Source organism: Daphnia pulicaria, chromosome 6 (assembly GCF_021234035.1).
Source record: "Daphnia pulicaria isolate SC F1-1A chromosome 6, SC_F0-13Bv2, whole genome shotgun sequence".
Taxonomy (NCBI): domain Eukaryota; kingdom Metazoa; phylum Arthropoda; class Branchiopoda; order Diplostraca; family Daphniidae; genus Daphnia; species Daphnia pulicaria.
In genome coordinates this window covers 21,820,620-21,841,984 of record NC_060918.1, presented here as the reverse complement: position 1 = coordinate 21,841,984, position 21,365 = coordinate 21,820,620, and the positions used below count along the sequence as shown (strand labels likewise).

At 40.1% G+C, this 21,365-nt stretch overlaps 8 protein-coding genes across 23 annotated transcripts; 1 reads left to right on the top strand and 7 right to left on the bottom strand.

Moving 5' to 3' along the window:
- Positions 1-880, bottom strand: LOC124342885. The gene is made up of 3 exons (XM_046796091.1): positions 568-880; positions 355-502; positions 1-282 (listed from the first exon to the last, which is right to left on the bottom strand). The coding sequence occupies exons 1-3, from the start codon at positions 697-699 to the stop codon at positions 146-148; spliced, it is 417 nt and encodes a 138-aa protein (XP_046652047.1). The 5' UTR covers positions 700-880; the 3' UTR covers positions 1-145.
- Positions 728-1,888, bottom strand: LOC124342205 (RNA-binding protein 25-like). The gene is made up of 5 exons (XM_046795168.1): positions 1,750-1,888; positions 1,489-1,684; positions 1,258-1,379; positions 949-1,176; positions 728-733 (listed from the first exon to the last, which is right to left on the bottom strand). The coding sequence occupies exons 2-5, from the start codon at positions 1,682-1,684 to the stop codon at positions 728-730; spliced, it is 552 nt and encodes a 183-aa protein (XP_046651124.1). The 5' UTR covers positions 1,750-1,888.
- A 394-nt stretch (positions 1,889-2,282) lies between these two features.
- Positions 2,283-6,182, bottom strand: LOC124342655. 7 transcript variants are annotated; one of them, XR_006918919.1, is made up of 11 exons: positions 6,031-6,182; positions 5,736-5,924; positions 5,600-5,666; positions 5,394-5,527; positions 4,637-5,332; positions 4,360-4,574; positions 4,072-4,283; positions 3,621-3,998; positions 3,456-3,545; positions 2,644-2,723; positions 2,284-2,553 (listed from the first exon to the last, which is right to left on the bottom strand). XR_006918919.1 is itself a non-coding variant. In XM_046795735.1 (10 exons), exons 4-10 carry the CDS (start codon positions 5,478-5,480, stop codon positions 2,704-2,706), a joined length of 1,698 nt encoding a protein of 565 aa, XP_046651691.1. In that variant the 5' UTR covers positions 5,481-5,527; positions 5,600-5,666; positions 5,736-5,924; positions 6,031-6,182; the 3' UTR covers positions 2,283-2,703. The 7 variants fall into 7 exon arrangements, 6 of the variants coding, with proteins under 6 accessions (XP_046651691.1, XP_046651688.1, XP_046651686.1 ...); XM_046795735.1 differs by having other exon boundaries at positions 2,283-2,723; XM_046795732.1 differs by lacking the exons at positions 2,284-2,553; positions 2,644-2,723 and having other exon boundaries at positions 2,984-3,545; positions 5,736-5,944.
- A 228-nt stretch (positions 6,183-6,410) lies between these two features.
- LOC124342808 (splicing factor U2AF 35 kDa subunit-like) lies at positions 6,411-8,569 on the bottom strand. The gene is made up of 9 exons (XM_046795982.1): positions 8,408-8,569; positions 8,259-8,346; positions 8,118-8,184; positions 7,969-8,057; positions 7,839-7,910; positions 7,642-7,775; positions 6,982-7,068; positions 6,698-6,796; positions 6,411-6,630 (listed from the first exon to the last, which is right to left on the bottom strand). The coding sequence occupies exons 1-9, from the start codon at positions 8,449-8,451 to the stop codon at positions 6,486-6,488; spliced, it is 825 nt and encodes a 274-aa protein (XP_046651938.1). The 5' UTR covers positions 8,452-8,569; the 3' UTR covers positions 6,411-6,485.
- A 349-nt stretch (positions 8,570-8,918) lies between these two features.
- LOC124342820 (ubiquitin-40S ribosomal protein S27a) lies at positions 8,919-11,130 on the bottom strand. 3 transcript variants are annotated; one of them, XM_046796002.1, is made up of 4 exons: positions 11,043-11,130; positions 9,595-9,724; positions 9,198-9,415; positions 8,919-9,133 (listed from the first exon to the last, which is right to left on the bottom strand). In XM_046796002.1, the coding sequence occupies exons 2-4, from the start codon at positions 9,695-9,697 to the stop codon at positions 8,981-8,983; spliced, it is 474 nt and encodes a 157-aa protein (XP_046651958.1). In that variant the 5' UTR covers positions 9,698-9,724; positions 11,043-11,130; the 3' UTR covers positions 8,919-8,980. The 3 variants fall into 3 exon arrangements, with proteins under 3 accessions (XP_046651958.1, XP_046651956.1, XP_046651955.1); XM_046796000.1 differs by lacking the exon at positions 11,043-11,130 and having other exon boundaries at positions 9,595-9,767; XM_046795999.1 differs by lacking the exons at positions 8,919-9,133; positions 9,198-9,415; positions 9,595-9,724 and adding an exon at positions 9,844-10,719.
- A 193-nt stretch (positions 11,131-11,323) lies between these two features.
- LOC124342853 (ATP synthase subunit s, mitochondrial-like) lies at positions 11,324-12,408 on the top strand. 4 transcript variants are annotated; one of them, XM_046796042.1, is made up of 4 exons: positions 11,324-11,394; positions 11,577-11,664; positions 11,723-11,931; positions 11,985-12,408. In XM_046796042.1, the coding sequence occupies exons 2-4, from the start codon at positions 11,579-11,581 to the stop codon at positions 12,290-12,292; spliced, it is 603 nt and encodes a 200-aa protein (XP_046651998.1). In that variant the 5' UTR covers positions 11,324-11,394; positions 11,577-11,578; the 3' UTR covers positions 12,293-12,408. The 4 variants fall into 4 exon arrangements, with proteins under 4 accessions (XP_046651998.1, XP_046651999.1, XP_046652000.1 ...); XM_046796043.1 differs by having other exon boundaries at positions 11,326-11,406; XM_046796044.1 differs by having other exon boundaries at positions 11,366-11,415.
- On the bottom strand, positions 12,325-15,753 carry LOC124342620 (serine/threonine-protein kinase VRK1-like). 5 transcript variants are annotated; one of them, XM_046795666.1, is made up of 10 exons: positions 15,652-15,753; positions 15,243-15,545; positions 15,117-15,175; positions 14,973-15,042; positions 14,482-14,907; positions 14,240-14,419; positions 13,865-14,171; positions 13,545-13,808; positions 12,996-13,441; positions 12,325-12,931 (listed from the first exon to the last, which is right to left on the bottom strand). In XM_046795666.1, exons 2-10 carry the CDS (start codon positions 15,409-15,411, stop codon positions 12,729-12,731), a joined length of 2,124 nt encoding a protein of 707 aa, XP_046651622.1. In that variant the 5' UTR covers positions 15,412-15,545; positions 15,652-15,753; the 3' UTR covers positions 12,325-12,728. The 5 variants fall into 5 exon arrangements, with proteins under 5 accessions (XP_046651622.1, XP_046651626.1, XP_046651623.1 ...); XM_046795670.1 differs by having other exon boundaries at positions 13,545-13,793; XM_046795667.1 differs by having other exon boundaries at positions 15,647-15,743.
- A 1,479-nt stretch (positions 15,754-17,232) lies between these two features.
- LOC124342675 (dual specificity protein phosphatase 10-like) lies at positions 17,233-20,464 on the bottom strand. Its single transcript, XM_046795771.1, has 4 exons — positions 20,235-20,464; positions 19,303-20,117; positions 18,559-18,927; positions 17,233-18,126 (listed from the first exon to the last, which is right to left on the bottom strand). The coding sequence occupies exons 2-4, from the start codon at positions 20,102-20,104 to the stop codon at positions 17,720-17,722; spliced, it is 1,578 nt and encodes a 525-aa protein (XP_046651727.1). The 5' UTR covers positions 20,105-20,117; positions 20,235-20,464; the 3' UTR covers positions 17,233-17,719.
- Between the last annotated feature and the right edge of the window lie 901 nt (positions 20,465-21,365).

Sequence of the window (21,365 nt, the reverse complement as noted above, 5' to 3'; positions counted from 1 at the left end):
GAAAGCAATTGAGATTTTTTTTATAAGTTTGATGTATTAACCTGTCCTGATTCTGAAACTCACTGTTCGCACAGACGAAACAAACTTAATGATTACTGAACAGATTAACGATAAATAGTTCAAGTAAATTAAAAAATGGGAAGGGTTACTGTATCAGATGACGATTCACTGTTCTGAATTTAATGACCTTATTACGAATAACCAAAGACATTTCTTCCTTTGTAAGGTTTTGAGAGGGACGACCACGCCGTTTTATTTCTTTGTATTTACTGGAAACAATCCCTGTAACAAATAAGATATTATAAAATGTTAAGTTAGATTTGGGTTTTGAAAATAATAGAGGAACTTGTTTACTGTAGAGGGCATCCATGTGATAGGAAGTTACAGCAACAGCAAAGGAATTTTCCTTTATCAAAAAGTAACCCTCAGGATATGAGGCAAGAAGCAACTTTCCAATAAATTGAACACAATTATCTGGCTTTGCTAATTCCTGGAGCTGGATCTGATATTAAAAACAAGCAAATATTGACATTTATTTGATATTATTCATCCCTATCTTAAACTTACTTCTGTTAAAGGAAGTAAACCTCCCTGTCCGGTAACAAGGAGGGGTTCATGGAGGCTGTCGTTGTCTTGTCCGGTTTCAGATTTGTTGATTGTGCTACTGATGTTCGGAGAACAAGATGAATCAGGCTTCATCCGAATGTCCGATTTTCTTTCACGAGACTCATGGCTTTCTCGTGCAATTTTCTTTCGACTCTCTTGATCTCGTCGATGATCTCTTTCCTTTGCTCTCTGCTCTTCTCTTTCCTTTTCTCTCTGCTCTTCTCTCTGCTTTTCTCTTTGCTCTTCTCTTTCTTTTGCTCTCTGCTCTGCTCTCTGCTCTGCTCTTTGCTTTTCTCTCTGCTTTTCTCTTTCCTTTTCTTTCTGCTTTTCTCTTTCCTTTGCTCTCTGGTCTGCTCTTTCCTTTGCTCTCTGCTCTGCCCTTTCCTTTTCTCTCTGCTCTGATCTTTCCTTTTCTCTCTGCTTTTCTCTCTGCTCTTCTCTCTGCTTTTCTCTCTCCCTTTCTCTCTCTTGAGCTTTGAAAGACTTGTCTCGATGTCGGGAACTATGACTCTTTGATTCGTTTATGCGACTTTCCGACTTCCTGTCTCGTGCATAACCATCGTGCTTTTCCTGTACAAAAATTGCGTTAATACTATTTTTGTATGTTTACATAGTCAAACTAAAATTACTGACTTTATCTAGACAACTTACTAATATTCTGTTTCGTATTTCTAAACATCTACGATCTATCCCATTGACTTTTTCTTCCAGGATATCCATTCTTTTAATGCTGCTCACTTTGAGGTGGTTAATCCTCTTATTAGCCTCATTGACTATTTGAAAAAAGAGATTAAATTATCCTGGAAATTACATTATTAGATGAAAGCATAACAGAAAAACAATTTGTCTATTTTTAGGAAAAGGCGGTGACTCAATATTTACCTTTGGCATCAACATTCATTAGTTTATTATCCAATACACCAATCAGCTCAAATATTTCCTTTTTAGATTGTTTTTCTTTGACTTCAGCCTCTTTCATCATTACATAAAATTGGTCAACCGTAACACAACTAGCATCTTGTTTCTTACAACGAAGGTTTGCTTTGGGTTTAATCGGATGCATCTTTGCAGTTTTCATCTAAACGAAAATGTGTAACAATAACACTGAACATCAAAGATAACTCAACTTTATATGAGCCTCACCTTGAACACGAACTTAATCCAAATTTAACGAATTCTGAAACGACCCATGCAGCACTTTCGACCACACAGCACACACACAACACATCCGGAAATCGATTAACCTCTAAGGGTGTCGGTAAAGTGCAGGGTGCATGTGCAGGTTAGACGGTGGGTAAAGTGCGGAATCCGGAGAACTTCTAATCTAGTCTACTTCTAAGGCATCGGGCCCTCCTGGTCCCGATGTAACCCCTCTATAGGGAAAAGAAAAAGTGGGCGAACCAGACAATAGGTGGCAGCAGTAACCACAGCAATGAAGAGCGGTGGCAACTGGCAACCTAGTTAGGCTACCTAGTTTTCGACAAATGAAAATGAAAATATAGCAGCGGCTTTTTTCTAATAATTGAACATAAAGTAGAAAACACTTTTCAATTAATTAAATTAACTCCTTTTTCCTTCTGAAAAAAAAAAGTTAACACAAATTTGAATAATAGCGCCTCTTGCTGCGCTGCCCTGCTGCCTGTTCATCCGTCTTGCTAATAACTAAAGATCTATCAAAGAAAGGTAACAAAGAAATCGAAGAAACTAAAGTTACTCATATTTGAACACTTCTTTGTTGACATTTACAAAAAGTGGTAATCGTCGACCTCAAAGGAGGGGAACATAATTTGTTCAAATTGGGCTCAATAACACAAAAAGAGATATAACTTCTATCTCAGGAATAGAACTTAGACTGCCTTGTCTTCTGTCCCATGGGTTAGGGAGGGAAGGAAGGATCATGGAGGTGATGGAGGTGATGGAATATTCATTCCAATAAATAGTACCCAGCTAGAATGACAAAACCAAAGAAATAAAAAATGAAATGCTCTTTTTACGTCTTCTATTTAAGTTTATAATAAATTTTAAATAATGTAAAACCTAGCTGTTTTTTTTAAGTGGGACGATGAAGAAAGCAACCTTTTCTCTGATGAAATCGGTTCACGCATTGCGCTGATGAACTGTAATGAGAATTTCGAATGAAATATAATGAGGCGAATGAGAATCAATTTCGTCATCTTATTATTCATATTTACTAATCTCACACTGATTATCTGATTGCCCGGTTTGGCCGACTAATGCTAGATGAAACTTATTTTCCTGAACGGATGCTAGTCCAATTCCCATAGTGCAGTGCGTAGGCCTATACCTGATTAAGCTGATTAATAGATTAATCCAGCTTTCATTTTTGGCTAAATGTTACCAGAGAAAGTTACAATGAAAAAATTAGAGTTTTTTATTGATAATGTTGACTGGTTTGAATCGTCCAGTTTCAGGCAATATTCGTCTTAATTTCGAATGATCAAGTTAGCACACCGGAAATTTTAATCTAATGAATTAACAAATCTAAGTTGAACAATGAATATGTACTGCAAAACCATAAACTCCATAATTGCAAAACGACCATTATTAATTGCTATACTAAACAAAAAGTAGAAAGAGAAAAAAAAAATAGTAAAAAAAAAAAAAAAAAAAAAAAAAAAAACAATAAAATATTTCTGGTTAATCCAGGTTAATCGCTGTTCAAGTAGAAACCACGTGGTTCGGTACTATCTGATTAATTCAACAAGAAAAACGGTTGCATATTGTATGCAGCTATATCGATGTAAACTGACATTCGAGGGTATCTTATAGCTGATCAGCACAAAACTTGACAAGATCCTCAGAGTTAACAAATGAAAAAATAAGGATACCTTCTACGTCATCGACATGATAGCTTTCCAAACTTTCACATTCAACGACGGGCTCCACATTAACAGATCTGACTGCATTGATCAATGGTTCTGCAAAATAAAATAAACATATTATTAACTAAAAAAAATATATCCAAAATACATGCATAATATGCATATATATACTTCTAAGTTTGGTTGAGCTGGATCTCGCTTTCGTCATTCTTATTTTATGTCTCATATTCAAATCGTCATCGGTATCTCGGTATCTATGAGGCCGAGATTTTTGTCGAGTAGATATGCGAAGAGGAATTTCAGTCATGCTTGAACAACGAGAAACAAATGGAGCAACAATAGAATCAGAACTAGGCGCTGTTGTGCATTCAAGAGAAACACATGGAGTAGAAACTTCCTTATCACCCTCTATGAAGGGAGGTAATGAGGAGGTTGATGACTTCAGTGGCTTGTTTTCAGAAAGTAGATCACGTTCGTAGGATAAGGTTTGAGTGTTATTACCGTTAAATTGTAATTCACACTTTCGACTGGTCAAGTTCTGAGGAATACCTACATTAAAAAATGTAATGTTCAGCGCGCCCCTATTAATGCTCAAAACTTAATCAAATTATTAATTTCCCACCACATTCGTCATTGGTTGATATAAGCCTTGTTGCTTCAATTTCCACTGCAGACAATGAAGTTTTTGAGGTTTGAAATTCACTATCTGCATATTCGTATTGTTTCAATTGGCATTCAATATCGGATTTAGGGACATTTTTCACATTCATCATAGGGCTACTACGACGATCAGATCGATAACGACTTTTCAAACTGTGCTTTTGTGGAGAATTTCTGTGATTTAATGGACAAAGGATATTGGAATGTACAGTAGTTCAACAAGCTAAGTTAGGAGACGAATCTGCAATACCTTGTGTCTAAATTGACATATGGAGCTTGCCTTGCGACTTCGCCTTCTTTTCTTCGAATCTCGCTTGAATAAGACCTCGCGTTATCGCCAATGATGGAGGGAGCATTTCGGCATGTATGGAACGGCGGATTGAAATAACAATCGATCTCCGATTCTAAATACTCAGTCATCAGATTTTCTTCTTTTGTTGGCTGAGAATCGTTGTGAAGCGTCTCCTGAATGTGAAAAAGATGTAAATATCTACAGAATTAAACTCTACCTTTAAAATGAATATTACTTTTGGAGAAACATGGTGTAAAGTGTTCAAATCCATCAAAGTAGCCATTGAAGGATTGGGCTTTAGGTTATTGCTGTTTTTTGAACTACTGGCCCCAACAAGAGAGCAAGACTTCATGTCAGAGCTGAATGAAAGAGCGCTAATTATTTGTTCAAATCCAGCAAGAACATAGTTAATGGGTACAGCCAATCTATCAATGATCTTGGAAATTTTACTTGTTTTAAAGTAATTGTTGTTAACTGACACCTGATGGTCTTGCTTGATTTCAGAGTCGGTCAAAACAACTGCCGAAGCTGTAATGATTTTCTCATCTTGAGGAATGGAGATGTTTGCTTCCATTTTAGCCATCCCACACAAATTCGGAATGCTTTTTTCCTCGTGCAATTCATTCTCGGAATCACAAAGATCAATTATTTCTATTTCTGCAAGGTCATCCTGTTTAGTAGGGGTGTTTGAAAATGCAAATGTTTCACAAGAATCAGAAATCATCTGATTCATTTCATCACCAAAAAGGTCTAATATCTCCGTTTTTGTATATTCTCTATCTAGTTCAAGTTTCACCGATCTTCTTCCCTTTATGTCTCGAGGATAAATTGATGCAGGATCTTGCTTCTCGTGACTGTACGATACATTTTCACACGACTCGTGTCTTTCTTGTTGCCGTCCTAGCTCTCTCTTCCAGGCTTCATCCTTTTCCTGTGTAAATATACCAATTTAATAATCTAAAATGTTTGCCTTGTCAAAATCAAATCATTACATTGGAATAACTTGCTTTTTGTGGCCTGCTGTTTCTCAAAAAGTTTTGATCTATCCAGTTGAATTCTTCTTCTTCTAGGATATCCATCCTTTTTTATTTTAAGTGTTCCTAGTTTCTTTGATCAACTTTGAAGACTGATAAGGGAAAGAAGAATTTCATTAAAACAGAAATATCATAACTAGATTAATAGTAAATTTTTTCATCACCATAAACATTAATTATCTTCATTTCTGTCTGTACCACAAAACAAATAGTTCTTTCTTCCAATCGATCCTAAGTTAACAGTAACATCCTTCAATATAGAAAATGTAATGGGGAAATCAATGAAATCATGTTCAATACCTTTTCAATAACAGGAGGCAATAATTAACTGACTGAAAGCTGTATTGCCATTGACAATAAGTTAATGTCAATATACTGAACTCACTATCGTTTTCAGTTACAAATGAGGTCTTCCAAATTCCTCGCAGTCTGTGCTGTTATGTTTGCTAAGAAATTACAGTCTCTCTGGATATTGAAAGAAATTTCAAACTAGTTTGATAAACCACCAACTAATATTTTTTGTCATGCAGACAATCTGAAATGAGCATGTGCCCATGTGGTGTGGAAAAAACAATAAATATACAAACGTCCTTACTTCGATTAATTCTTCCTTCGCTGTTTGCTCAAGCAAATTTAATGAAGAAGCAATCAAACGTTATCTACACTTCAGATATTTGAGATTTAAAGTAGAAAACACTTCTCAACTAGTCCTTTATCGTTTATCCTTCGGGAAAAAACGTAACACAAATTTGAATAATATGGCGCCTCTTGCGGGTGTGTCAGGCCTTAAAAACTAAACATAACCTCATTTTTTTTTTTTTTTATCATCTTTTTCCCCTTTTTAAAAAGAAAGATTATAGTGGATGGACAAATAATCAGGATATTCCTGACGAGAACAAAATAATAAAATATAATCTGCCAATCCAAGAAACTATCTAAGCAATTAAATTTAATAAACGCGCGAAATTTCAATTATTTGAAAGTGTGAAGTAGTTGTATTTTCATCATGGCATTACAATACGCTTAAGATTGAAATAGAAAAAACAATTGTTAATAGCGTCCAGAACGATCTCGACGGTCGCTACGATCACGGGAACGAGATCGGCGACGGTCACGAGGTCGAGGAGGACCACCACCTCCACCACCACCACCACCAGATCCAGGTCCACCGGAACCACCTCTATCTCGGCTGGAGCTATTAATTTAAATGACATGGATGGTTAATAAAGCAAGATCTGCATAATAAAATCATTTCTAATTACCTCCTTCCTTTACGTTTACGTCCATAAAGTTCACGTCTTAGTTCGCGCGAAATTGGTTTCAGATGCATGAAATTGCAAAATCCACTTCGCGTACACTCGCTACATTTAAACGAAAAACCAAATTAACAGTGTAAAGAATAGTCGGCAATTGAAGGTTTAGAACGTTGAAAATAAAATGAAGTGGGTAAGTCACAGAGTTGGAGTGATTTTCTCTTTTGGTTAGTTGTTAAGATATAGTTGAATATCAAAATGAACTTGTGACATTTTCTGTATGTGTTTACTACCTTTGGTCAGCACTGCTGAAGGGCACACGGGGTCGTCCTCTATTCCCACCCCGAGCACCTTCTAGAGCTTCCATCTTGTGCTTCATTCTACATACAAAAGCCAACAACCAGTCAAACATTGGTAAACCAATCGCCATTCTCACATCGCCACGAAAATAATAAACAAACAAAAATAAGAATGCGCTAAATTTCATCAATCGTCAGTAAAGGCTTTGTCCAGCTTTCTTTCTCATCTAGCCAACTTCTGATAATCGTGCCTATCTAAAAAAAATATTCAAGATGTGTAAAAGGTTCGGGATGTCGTACACTAATGTACTAATAATGAAGCTTGAAGAGGCTGTGAAGAGAAGAAGAAAAAACAAAAATTATTATTTGCTAGAAGGCTGGGCTAGAAAGAAAAAACAAACAGAAAATCAGTCACAAACAAAATGGCATTTTTTTCAGAAGGCGTTTAGTAAATAACCGATGTCGGACTGGCTGGGCTGTAAAAAGTGAGATTTCACTTAAATTTCTTAACGTATTAGTACTCGAATATGTATGGGTGGGGAAAAACGCAAATTCTTAGTCACCAGAACTTTGTGATGTTGGGGAAAACCAAAAATAAATCATTATTAGTTGACAAGTGCCATGTGCATCTTGTTGAGCAATTTTCCAACTCACCCCAGTTCGTATTGACGGCAGCAAGCTTCGCGGAAATCTGTTACAGGGCTTAATTCAGCATAGACTGGCCTTCCAGCAAACCATCTGTTATTTAAGTCATTTACAGCCTTCTCAGCATCTTCCTCTCTACGAAACTGGATTGAAGACAAAAATTATGTATGTCTGTGTAGTAGAGTAATTTTACAGTTACTCTATACCTTGATGTATACATTTCCAACAAGATGATCTCCAAGATTGTCACAAACATTCATCTCCTCAATTTCTCCATACTGCATAAACTAAAAGTTAGCAGGAACAAAACGGAAACCACTTTATTGTACCTCATACCTTATCTTCACATTCGGCAAATACATCTTCAAAGAAGTTATCAAAATGTTCTTGGGCTTCTTCATCACTCATGGTAACAATACCAGGAACTGTAAACCAGAAAGTAGAGTGTCAATATTGAATTTTACAAAAGACAATGCACATTATACCTGCAGTTCCATCAGCGGTCTTTGTGGCATTTTGAGGATTTACATAAAAATTCTGAAGACATATGGTCTAAATAAATGTACAACAGTTAGAAATATTCTTTCAAAACCAAATTATTTGTATAAATCTTTGTTCTTTAATACCTGACTGAAAGTGGGTTTGTTGTGAATACGAGAGCATCGATCTCCGTGCCGGCAAGCACCAATTTTGAAGTAAAAAGAACAATTTACCCTAAATGTCAAATCGTATTAAATACCGTTGATTGATAATACTTCTATTTAATACAAATTACTTGTCCTTCTCTGTTCCAAAAATCGAAGCCAAATATTCAGCCATGGCTGGATAATTCTAAACAACCAAAACGATATCACCAAGCCTTGTGTTCTCCACTAGATACGTCAAGCAACTAACTCAGATCAATGAAACTTGCAACAAAGCTTGGGTTGGGGCCTTGGGGGGCGGCCATGTTGCCTGATACTAAACAGTGGATAGGGTAATATAAGAAATCGATTTTTCGTTTCACCAGTATCGATATTTTATTATTATTTTTTCTCAAAAGTTTTTTAGTTATCATTTTATAATCTCCCAGTCCTAAAACAAATTCCATTCGATTAATTATAAATACGAATATTTCTTGAGAAAATAATCTGAATCTTTAATGACCTCAGACCAAAATGTATGCGATTGCTATTTAAGTATTAACGTTGCTCGAAATATCACATTTTCATCACTTATATTAACCAGCTGTAAAGTCGTATATACACATCATCGGCTGAGAATAACGAACTAATCAATAAAAACAGTCATTTTGCACAGCCATAGTGTATTCAACTTCACAACGGCGTACAACCACATAATCTATCGCTTATTCATCGGACTCGGGCGCGTTGAAAACAAAGGTTTTGGCGCATTTGCCGCAATATTGGCGATCCTTGTGGGCGGCCATGAAAACTCCAGCGCCACACTTCTCGCCAGGGCACTCTCGACGGAGTCGGTTGATCTTTCCATTTTCATCGACCTGTAATTAATCAGAAAATACACATTATTCACCAATCAATAACAAATTGTTGCGGATAAATTACCTTGTAGTACTTGAGAACAGCGAGCTTGACTTTCTTGTGCTTATGCTTGTTCTTCTTGGGAGTGGTGTAGTTCTTCTTCTTGCGCTTCTTGGCACCACCACGAAGGCGGAGCACCAAGTGCAAGGTGGATTCCTTCTGGATATTGTAGTCGGACAAAGTGCGACCATCTTCCAGCTGCTTGCCGGCGAAGATCAACCTCTGCTGATCAGGAGGAATACCTGAAAGAAACGAGACAATGATGAGAAAATTGCCGGCTAGGTATTGCTGGGAATGATTAAATGCAGAAAATTCAGATAAATAAACGCTTATTATAATCAGTGTACATATTAAGTGTCCTAAGAACGTCAACTCATCAAAATAATTAAAATGACAAATGAAACTTTTGTGAACTTTTTACCTTCCTTATCCTGGATTTTGGCTTTGACATTTTCGATAGTGTCAGAAGGCTCAACTTCGAGGGTAATGGTTTTACCCGTGAGGGTTTTAACGAAGATCTGCATCGTGGAGTTTTACAACATACAACTCGGCTGCAATAGAAAAATAAACAAATTACAATTACAATTACAATTTGATATTTGAAAACAATTTAGTCACAGAAATTTAACTTAAGACTAGTCTAAGATAACGTAGGCTAAAACGGCGAAGCTAAACGAAAATTCGTGTGTATTATGTTCAAACGAGCAAAATGGCGTTGATACATCCGTCGTTTTCAGGATTATTGGTCACTTGGGCATATTTGCCCCACACAACTTTGCCACCCTGAGTGACGAGACCGAGTTCAGAAACATTGACTTCGATGATGGTTCCCTTTGTTATGACACCCAGAGATGTGTACATTGGAGAGGAGGGATTCTTCTTGACACCAACAATCGGGAGACAAAATGTAGCTTTCAATTCTGGATGTGTGACGTGAGCCTTCTTGAACCGCAATGCCATGGGTCGGACGAAACGCTCGTACTTGGGCGGCTTACGAGTGAAACCTTCTCCGACGAAGCAAACTTTGGTCACCAGCCTCTTCCAGCCCTTTCTGCGGCTCTTGCCCGTCTTCAAGACACGGAACACTTCAGCTTCTGACTGGGCACGAACTTTGGGTAGAGGAACATCCCATTTGCCAGCCTTCTCCTTGCGCTTCTGCTTCACCATAGAAGACAGCAGTTTGGCTTGTGATGTGTTCTCACGATCCAGCAGGTAAGCAGGCATGGCTCCTTCAGGCACCTTTCCATCTTCCTTCTTGCGAGTCTTCTTTTCTTCATGTGCCTTGATGGTCCTCTTGAGTTGCACCTTTTCAGAGTAGCGCTTCTTGGCAAAGATCTTGCCCTTGATACCAATCAGCTTCTGGGCCATCTTCGATTGCAGTTTGTGCTCCCTAGCCTTCTTCTTTCGCTGCCTTTCTTGATAATCCATGCGAAAGCCATAGCGCTTCTGGAACAACTCAATGTGCTCGTTCTGTGGCATGGTGGTGGTGGTTGGGGAGAACTCTGTGTGTGTGTGTGAACTAAAGCTGGTCAGACAACAGTTTACCCTGAAAATACAGGGGGTAAGACTTCAATTACATGAACTATGCATGTATAAGGGTGCGTTGTCTGACCATCTTTTAAGTACCGAGATGTAAATTTAGAAAAAACGCCTGTCTACTACTGAGCCTTAAAAAATGTCAAAATGGCGACAGACAACCACGTTGCTGCCGATGGCCGACAATCGCAAGTAACACATTTCCACTTATCAAATAACTAAAAATAACAACGCCCACGCTTACTCAACTTAGCATGATAGTAGTAAGACATTAAAAATAGCAATTACTCAAGATTATCTAAATAATATATTAAAAAGCTCGAGAGAACTCACCTGCAATAGCACTCTCCCCACTAGCAGCTCGATACTTGAAAGGAAAGAACACTGAGAGCTTCAAGAAGAAGAAGCATAGCGGCAACGTTGCGACTTCCTAACGAATCGAAAATTCACGATTCACCATAATTAATAAAAAAATTATAGAAAACAACAATGTACTGTTAAGAAAATTACTAAGTATGAAAATTAATTCATTATAGGGTTACAAATTTCACGAACTCTTTGCAATTTATTAAAAAGTACGTGAAACACCATTTTCAGTATTTGAGCGTTTTTTGCCGCTAGGTGGCGTTTTATACCGGCAAAATTTGTAAACATTAAACAGCAAGAGCGTAACATAAACGTTGAAGTAAATATTTAGGTATTTTAGGTTAATTACGAATCAGATTAAACAAATTGACAAGAACGACTTGATTTTCAGTTTAACCTGCCCGTTTTGTGTTATTTTATTATTAATATCTAATTGTTAACCAAGTGACAGAGTTAATAAAAGAAAATAAAACAGTGTAACATTCTCTTCATTTATTGTAGAAATGGTGAAACTTTTGGCAGTGAGGAATCTGTTACAGTCTCAGTCTAAGCGAACTATCTGGGGATGGTTAAACACAATCACCAACAAGTAATTTTAATTTCAGTTTACATAAATTTTGTTTATTAAAATTAATCTGCTTCTACAGAGTGGATGAGTCGAGAATCAAGGATGTTGGACCAGACAGAGCTGCAGCAGAGTGGCTTCTTCGTTGTGGAGCAGGTGTGAGATGGAAGGACAAGGAATCTGTTCTCAAAGACTACAACAGCTTGCCTCCCGGGGGCTACCGAAGTTTGTTGATTGAAGAAATTGATGCTACAGGATCATGTATCATGTCAGTTGGATTTCCTCACTTGAGTATGAGATAAAGCACATAATCTTCCAATTCATGCTAACATATTTCTCTGCAGGAGGACTTGATCATTTGAAAAAACTAACCCTTCACAAATGCAACTACTTGGACAACGAAGCCCTGCCCATGCTGGCAGCAGTCAAAAGTTCACTTGAAGAACTTCAGTTGAGCAGCTGTGGTGACATTAGTGATTCAGCCATAAAATCACTGTCGTGTCTCTCCAACTTGCGTCACTTGCTCCTCTATGATTTGCCGGAAGTCACCAACAGAGAAGGCTGCATAGAGTTCCTGCATTCGGCTCTTCCAAAGTGTGACATCGAGTTCCCCTACGCCAGAGTCAGCGAACTCAAAACCGATAAAGAATAATATCGATTTTCAATAGTTTTATTAAGTCTTGATGTTTGTTGAACCGACTGTATTTGTTTCCGCTCAGAATGCGACGAGACTCGCGTAAATCACATAAATACATTAATAACAAATCAGGCTACGTATCGTGAATATAGTGAGTAGTACCCGCATGTTATTAGTTCTGTTTTATACGCTGATCGTTTTTGAAAAATTTCATTATATATTGTAGGAGGAATTAAGAGTAATGGTTCAACTTGAGTAGCAGCTAAACACTCGCACACTAAAAATCACTAAATTAAGATAGGCACAAGAAAAAATGGTGGGTGTCGGTAATTCGACTAAAGATGAATTTTAAATAATTAAAACTTCCGATTACGAGATATTAAAAGAAATATGTAGTAGGAGGGAAGGGATAGAAATGAAAATTTTTTTGTTTGTTTGCTCCTGTGACGTTTCACGGACTGGCATCATTGCGAAACATGTCGGGACTAAGGTCGATAATTTGCGGCGGAGGACGGAAGAGTCTCCCCGGAGTGCTTGCTGGAGATTGAGCAGCCGACCTAAGCGAATAAGGCCTCCGTTCAAGAGTTGGTAGACTTAAAACGCCGGGTGACGTTTGCGTGGACGCAGAAGCCATGTCGACCACTCTGTACTTGTCTAAAAAAACAGAAATAATCAACTCGTTTTAAATGAATAATTCAAATTTTAAGGATTAAATTACGTCTGTGGACAACTCGGCGTTGGTTATCGGGTGTGGTGGACGACGACGATTCACCAGCGGTGCTGGAATTGACCGACGAAGATGTGGAATCGTCCAAAATCACAGATTCGTGAAGTCGATTTCTCAGAACACGTTTAGAGGGAGAGGATGGAGTCACGAAGCCCTTGCCACTGCCGTTGCTCTTCTTCCGTCGAGGCTCCTCTTCTTCCGGCGTACAATCCATGGTCATGTACAGGTCCATGTTTCGTGGCGTCAAAGTCGGACTCTGGAAACGGTTGATGGGAGTCGGGTCGGCGGTAGTCTTCGGACTGCAAATGGGCGTGAAAAAATGTCCACTCTGTTCCATACTTTTACGCACTTCTCTCACGCGGATGACTTCTTCCATGGCGGGAGTCAGGATCGAGCTGGAATCGAGATCGATTGGGCTACACGAACGGCTGTCCAACCTTTTTAGTGAATTTTAAAATGCCAAAGTAAATTATCAATGAATCGTTTATTAAGTGTACAGGTACAAAATTGTTTAAAGGAAAACCCTTCAATTATTCAAACCTGGCTTGTTTCCTTTTCGATGGAAGGGCCGGTGAAGGTGTTTCCTCTTTGCTACGCATCCGGGCCAAAATGGCCAGCATAGCCGGGGTGGGATTGCTAAGCGACGTGTCTAATTTAGCCGATAATTCTTTGGAACGCTCCTTCTTCTCAGCCGATCTCTTCTTAGAGACTACGGCCAATGTCGTACTGCTGAGACTGCTGGAATCTGTCGTATCACAATCTGGCGACATATTGGCCCGTCTCGTCGTCCTACGAGTTGAACAACTAAATGACATTAGTATACACATAGTAAAAATGAATAAGTATTAAATTGACATTACCGGTTGGTGACTTTGGGTGAGCAAGGCTCCCGACTCTTTTTAATACTGGTTTTGGCCTTTTGCTTGACATTTCCGTTTTCCGTTTCGTCATCGGTTGGCACAGGCGGTGGAGCCGAGCGTTTCTTGGGTGAACTACGCACGCTGCTGCTACCCGCTCCTTTGTTGAGATGAGGGAATACGAGCGCCCCATCGTCAGGGAAACCGCCATCCTTCAAGCCTTGCCGAAGTAATTGCCTGAACTTGTCATAGTTGGGCTTCTCCTCGAACTTTAGATTCGCCACCATTTCCAGGAACTTCACCATGACGGCTGTTTTGTTTTGTTTTTTAAAAAGAAATTAAGTTACGAAGATGAAAACATAATCGATTTCTAGTTACCAGGGGCGTTCTTGGCTGGAAAACATTCCTGAATAAGAGCCGGGATGTTGGACATGTACTTGTTCTTTTGACTGGCAACAAACTCTGGATCCGTCAAATTACTTTCCCACGGAAGTCTCCCACACATCCATTGGAGCATGTTGTAGCCAAGAATTTCAAAGTCACCACGACGTCCATTGGCTGGAAACAAAAAAGCAATGTTTACCAAAAATACTATAATTATTTTGAAGCAAATTATGTACCTCCAATGTGAGCGTCACGACTGGTGAACTCGATAGTTCCATTATGAGCTTTCCTCAAGTCCGGCTTGTACTCTTTATGGACACCATCGACAGTGTAGCGACAAGCAAGTCCAAAATCGACGAGCCACACTTGCTTCTCACCACCTTTGCCGAATCCCAACAGCAGGTTGGAGCCTTTAATGTCGGCGTGGACGTACTGCTTGGCGTGGATATATTCCAGAACGTCAATAATTCTCAGTGACAAGTTGAGAATCGTGTTGAGAGGGAAACGACGCTGGTTGGCATCGAAGAGTTTCTGGACATCGATACCGAATCGTTGCATGACCATGAAACGATACTTTTCACCTTTGTATTCGTGCGAGCCAGATCCGATGAATCGGGGCATACCCAGGAATTTCAGTTTGTTAGAAGTGATCCACTCATTAACTAATGACAAAGAAATAATAGCTCATTAATAACGAAAAAGTTTCAGAATGTTGTTGACAACTTACTGAAATCTGCTTTAGCTACCCGAATGTAAAAATTCATTTCCACAAATAACGGACCATTGGAATGAGGTTCCTGTGATTGTTAAATAGTAAAAAGTGTCAATGAAAACAACCATATTGAATAATAGATAAAGAATCTTGTCTTACAATTTTGATCACATATTGTGCATCGGCTGCGTTTACTTGTTTGTCAATGTTGTCAGACGCTGAGAAAAAAGAAAATTGATTGCTGATTTAGATGACATTTCATTTCACTCCACAGATTGAATATACCTGCGTAAATTTCTCCAAACCCCCCAACACCAATGGATTTGCCGAGCCTCCACTGTCTCTTCTGGATATCACGAACAATTTCTCCATCCCTGATTGGGTCTGGGAGTTTATGTATTGGAGCCTTTTTCTTGGCAGCAGCAGGCCGAGAGGCTGCAGCTTTGGGAGGCATTGTTTTAGTTGAAATAACTCTGAAAATTAAAAACCGTCAACGTATCCAGGACATTGATACACCCACAAGACGGTATATATATTCCTCGATGTCAGTAAATCACAAGGCCAAAACAATCGTCTGTTCCCTTGCACCTAGCAACAACAATTTGTCAACTTGAAAATTGTTCATTCACCACTCAATTGCTAGTTGAAATTGACGAGAAATTTATTACGAATCAAAATGTAAGGATTACCTTACAATGAGCCGTCAGTTGATCTTTAACGGCCGGCGGTTATTTTTCGTCTATTTTGAACTGGTATCCGCCATTTTAATTGTTTGCCTTGCGGCATTGCCGTTTACGGTCGAGGTGGCGCTTTCTTTTCCCAAACAAAAACGTTTTTTAAAAAATAAATAATGTATGCATAATATAAAACCTTGTTTGTTCTTTTTCCAACCTAATCGAATTAAATTTCGATCAAAAAAAAAACCCAATTCGGTGATGGCCATTAACGATTTGATTGAAAACGAACGTGGGCGGAGCGACATCTCTCGTGCGCGCCGTCTAAAAAGCCCAGCACATTTGTATGCTAATTAGAAGCGCTCGAGTCTCTAGCTGTATATAGCGGCAAAGCCTATTAACGTCTCAAACACATTTCAGATGTGTTGTTTATGTCAGGAAAGTGCATGTGTGTGTGTGTGTGCTGACGCAGTTTCCTGTTATTTTTATACTACACGTCCCCCGTGGGTTCCCGTTTTTTCTCTTATCGGCCAATAATTTATGGCCTAAACGACCGACGTCAGCCGGGCCAATCGAATCAATGCAGCAGCGCCTAATAAATATTACAAAAAAGCCTTTTTCTTCTATCTATCATGATTAACTATTTTTGCCCAGTATCGGGGGAGTAGGCTTGTAAATCGTCTATTATAATGATGACAATGGGTTGTTGTTGGTGGTGGAGAGAGAGTTGATTTTCATTCAAGGGGTGGAAAATGATGACTAATACTCTCTGGTCAAATCATAAATCAATTGAATCCAGATGTTGACCTTAAAATATAATCCCAAAGGATTTAAAAAAAAAACATAAATTTTTATTTCATTGGCTCCTGGGAATTGAACTCATCCGGAATTGTAAATGTCAATCGAAAAAATAAAATTCTGGTCTCTGGTAAAAAGATTAAACTAATACACCTTCGCAGAGTAGTAGAAAGTTAAGCGGATCGACAGAGATGAATATCGGCGCAACAAGAGAGTCTCTGGGAAATCAGAGCCGCTGCTGCTGCTGCTGTGCTCCGGATGACGCATCGATGGCGTCCGTTACTCATCGACAAAGAGCTGACGTCACAGACACAACGACGAAAAATCGGGAGGGGAATAAATATTTGACAGACAGCTGAAGAGACTTTCGTGCTAGGGGGGAGAAACTTGCTGATTAGTCACCTATTGAGGTTTCAACAATAGGCCACGTGATCGATTTCCCCCCCCCCTCACCCTTCCAGCTTCCGTTTCCTGAGTCATGTTCATCCGTCTTAACGGCTTTTAGAGAGTCCCTCCCTTCAGCGTCTATGACACGGTTTCACGCTCTCTTAATTGAATTAGCATCTCGTCTGTTTCAAACATGTATCAGGTGATGTGCCAGTGTAGTAACTCGAGTCGGAATTTATTTTTCTATCCTACACCCGATATTATAATACCCAAATAATGATGAGGGTAGAGAATCCCCCCTAGTAGCCCTTATCTCTGTGAGTAGAAGCCATTGTTCCAGATTTTCAGTCAGAGCGCTCGCACATAATAGTAGTAACGGTGGATGACTCATCGTGTGACGCTCTAAGTCGAAATTATTTTTCTCAGTTTTTTCATATATTTTTGACAGATAATACAGCGAGATAATACAGACACACGGATCAATACGGGTCATCACGAAAGGCACACACACACTGAGAAACAAACGACGCCATTCATATAAAAAAAAAATAATTAAAAAAGAAAATAAACAATGGGAGAGAAATAATCAAAGAAAATACCATTTTTTCTGTTTTTTGTTTCTAGGTTATTATTGGCAGAAAAGAAGAATGTGTGGTTGGTTTTTTAAGGTTTCTCAATTGTGACAACAAAACGTAGCTGCATCGACTAGGAGCGATCTGACTTGTGTACGTGATAATTATTTCAAAATTAAAAAAGATGGCGATCGAAATTGGGAAGACGAGAAATACGACAGAGAAAATAATTTTTAGACTTTTTCCGAGTTTTTTTTCTATCCAAAAAATGTTCAATAATGATATTCTGGTGGGAGGGAGAATTAAATATTAAATGAATTAAAATTAATAATCAAACGCGACAGCTGGATTCCATTTCCGATGGAGATTGGTCGCGGGCGGACCAGCGTGAAGGCGGTAAATGACGCAAGTGACGGCAAGAAGTGACGGGACTCATGTCGCCATTGGCCGACGATGTACTAGTGATGGCCGTCGTCACATCCGTTGGCTCTTCTGCAGCGTCGGCGGCGGAAGAGACCGGATGATCGGATCGCCCGAGTCCTTGTTCGAATTCCAGCAATTGACCCATAAAATTGAGATTGGGCGAAATGATGGGACGGCGCTGCTTGACCATCGTGTAAGCCTCGACCAAACTCAGCTGGGCGTGACGCATCAGGTAAGCGATGGCGATGGTTGGCGAACGCGAAATGCCCGCGTGACAATGGATCAGAACCGAACCGCTACCGCAACGAGCTTCATCTGTCAATCAAAAAGAAAATTTTATTTTATTAGAAAATAACCCAAAAAGCCTTGAGGTAAGAAAATTCCGGAGCTATGACACTAGCCACACACACACGATGACTCACGCAAGGCCGATCGATGTGCTCAGATGCGTCATAGAGAGCGGGTCCCGTTTCACTCACTAGCAGCACTCAAGGCAGCCGAGCACACACACACAAACTCCCTCTCGTTTCTCTCATTCTCACAAGATTTTGAATAAGAAAAAACTTTTAAAATCCAATTTTCTACGGTTTCATTGGATTGTGTGTGTGTGCGTGAGTCACGACCATTTCAAATGTCAACGATTGTGTGTCTGTGTGCGTGAGTCATTGTGACGTAGGAGAGAAACCTGACGAGTGTGTAGAAAAGCGAAAAACCGTAACGGAGGAGAAAATGGAATTTTTAGTTTACCGATGAATTGATAGGCGTCGTCGAAATATTGGCGGAGATTCTGCTGGCCGGAATCGGCTGCCGGCAATTGTTTGAAGATGATTCCGCGGGAGATGATGTGCTCGTCGCAGGGGAGATCGGCCGTCACGTTGAGGACCCGTGAAATGCCCAGCCGGTCGAGTTTAGTCAAATCGCAAGCGTCACGCCCATTGCCCAAGTACAGGAAGGGCAGAATTTGGGTGGTCGGATGAGAATCCACATCCGGCGACGATGAATTGACGACGTGACTTGAAGAAGAAATCAGAGATCCACCACCGCCGGAAGTGTTGCTGCTACTTTGCTGACTCTCGCAAAGATGCGGATAACGTCGCTGGAATTCAGAATGTCCACCTGTCAATCAATAAAACAAACCCAAAAATTAACATACAGGAGCCTATAACATAAACAACATAAGGTGTGAGAGCCTTTTACGAGTTATGAGTCATCCACAAACACACACCCTATTCCCCCCTTGTTCCACTCTGGAGTGTGTCATCCGCAGAGACCCCAGAATAAACCATCTCCCCTATCTTCCCCTATATAGACACACACGTACACACACACACACCCAAAAGGGAGTCCCCCCCTTCTTTATCAATAGCTAAACCTAACCGTTTTAACCCAATGATTGTTCCGGAAATAACCCGTTGGATCCAGCCAAGAATTTCGGAATTTCAGTTGGCAGAAATAATTCTAAAAAAATAAAATAGGACAAGGTTAAATTACCGGCCAAGAGTAATGGTTCCTTGTGGTCGTCCAGCAAAGCGGACAGGACGATGTAGAGGGTGCTGGAAGGCGGAAGACGTTCGCAATCGACGGCTCCGTCGTCGTAGACGATAACTTCCTTGACGCTCCGCCGGCGGAGTAATTCTTTGCCTTCGGGGCTGGTGGCCAAATCGGCCAACGACACCCGGCCCGTTTGCAATCGCTTGCGGTTCCAACGGTCCGAGCAATTGACGTTGATGGCACCGTGAATGTGAGACGCATTGTAGGCCATGAACGGACGACAATCGACAATCACCACCGGCTGCTGCTGCTGGCCGTTTGTCGGCGGGATGGCCAACTGGTCGGCCGTGTAGATTCGGGTCCGTTTGGCCATCATGGACCTCTGCAAGGACGAACTATCCGAGCTGGGACTCGACGGCAAGCTGACGGACAACGGTAGACCCAGACAGCATCGTTTGGCCGGTGACTGTTGCAAGTGGCTAACCAGCGGTGGTTGATGGTCGTCCAGCAGTTCGTCCTTGTCAATCGAACAAATCGAGGACGAAGTGCTGCACGACGACACCGACGACTGGGAACTGGAACCCAACGAATTGCCGGCCTTGCCACCACCACTGCTGTGCTGATGCAAATGCACCTGGTTGTGATGGTGTTGCAACTGCATGTAGAGTCTCTTTGGCTGGTGACGTTGATCATTCAGCTCCTGATTGTTGCCATTGCTGCCTCCTGGCTCGCTCAGACTCCTGTTGAATGTCAACCTCAAGTGGCTCCTCTCTAACCGCGTCGTCGTAGGTTCTGGCAACATGGCGAGTAGTTTTCTATACGAAACAAAATCATCAAGTTGAATGAATGACGCCTCGGGATTTCATTCTACCGGAAGTTACATTATACGACTGACATCATCAACTTCCGGCACCAAACAACAAACTTCTTACCTGATTTTCTTGTCTAAACTGAAATTCCAACTGTTGTTTGTTTAGCGTCTGCTACAGACACACACAACACAAACACACACCCAAGTGTCACACACACAATAAATACACACACTTAAAAGTCTTTTTTGATTGAATTCGAGTTTAAGGGATGAGATGTTTCTGACGTGTGTCCGTAGCGGACGGCGTGCTCAATGTGACTGATTCACAACGGCGCGATTTTCCAACAACCAACAACCGAACAGCGGTGGGCGTGGAAAGAGCAGACGACGGTCGGCCATCTAGCGGTCGCCAATAAACCCCCGCACATAAAATGATTAGCCCCACCGATTGCTTTGTCGTTTGAAATATGTATCTGTTTGACAGATGTGTGTGTGTGTCGATGAGTCAGGAGTTGACCAATTGGGGGGAAAAAAAGAAATATATAAATGAATTCACCAAATACTACATACACCAATTTAGTTGTTTTTTCTTCCTCTGACCTCGAAAAAATGTTGAAAGGAAACGCATCTGGTTGACTGACTATTATTGAAGCGCCCTTAGGCGAATTCAAAAAATATTCTTTTGAGTGAAAAGCAGCTGGGAATGAGTCATCAGCCACTTCCCCTTTCGGGTAGGGACATTCCCCTCCCTTCCCCCCCACTCTACCACGAGACCCCCCAATGACGTCACAAACCCAACATGTGAGAGAAAAGAAAAAAAACTATACCAACTGGAAATAGAACTAAAACATGTGTGCGAAGAATCTAAAAAATTTGTGTTGGAAATGTAATAAAACTTGCCAAGGACGCCGAACAAGGACGCTGCTAAACAATGCTATATTTTTAAAAAAAGCTCTTTTTCTTTTATGTGATTAAATTAAAAGACCTTTTGAATCAGCCACATCCTAGACCTATCATTATCAAATTGAATTAAGCGGATTTTCCTTCAATTCATTTCCGTTCCTCTTAGATAATGGCCATAATCGAAAAACGTACCGGGTTTAAAATCTAATAAGGACAAGGACATGACAAAGAAAATTGAATGGTTTCGTAATTGGTTGTATAGAGAGAAACCCCTTGCATGATTTTTACATGAATGACTCGACGTGTACCCAAGTCGCAACCCTCACGGGACTGATTTTTACAGTTAAGG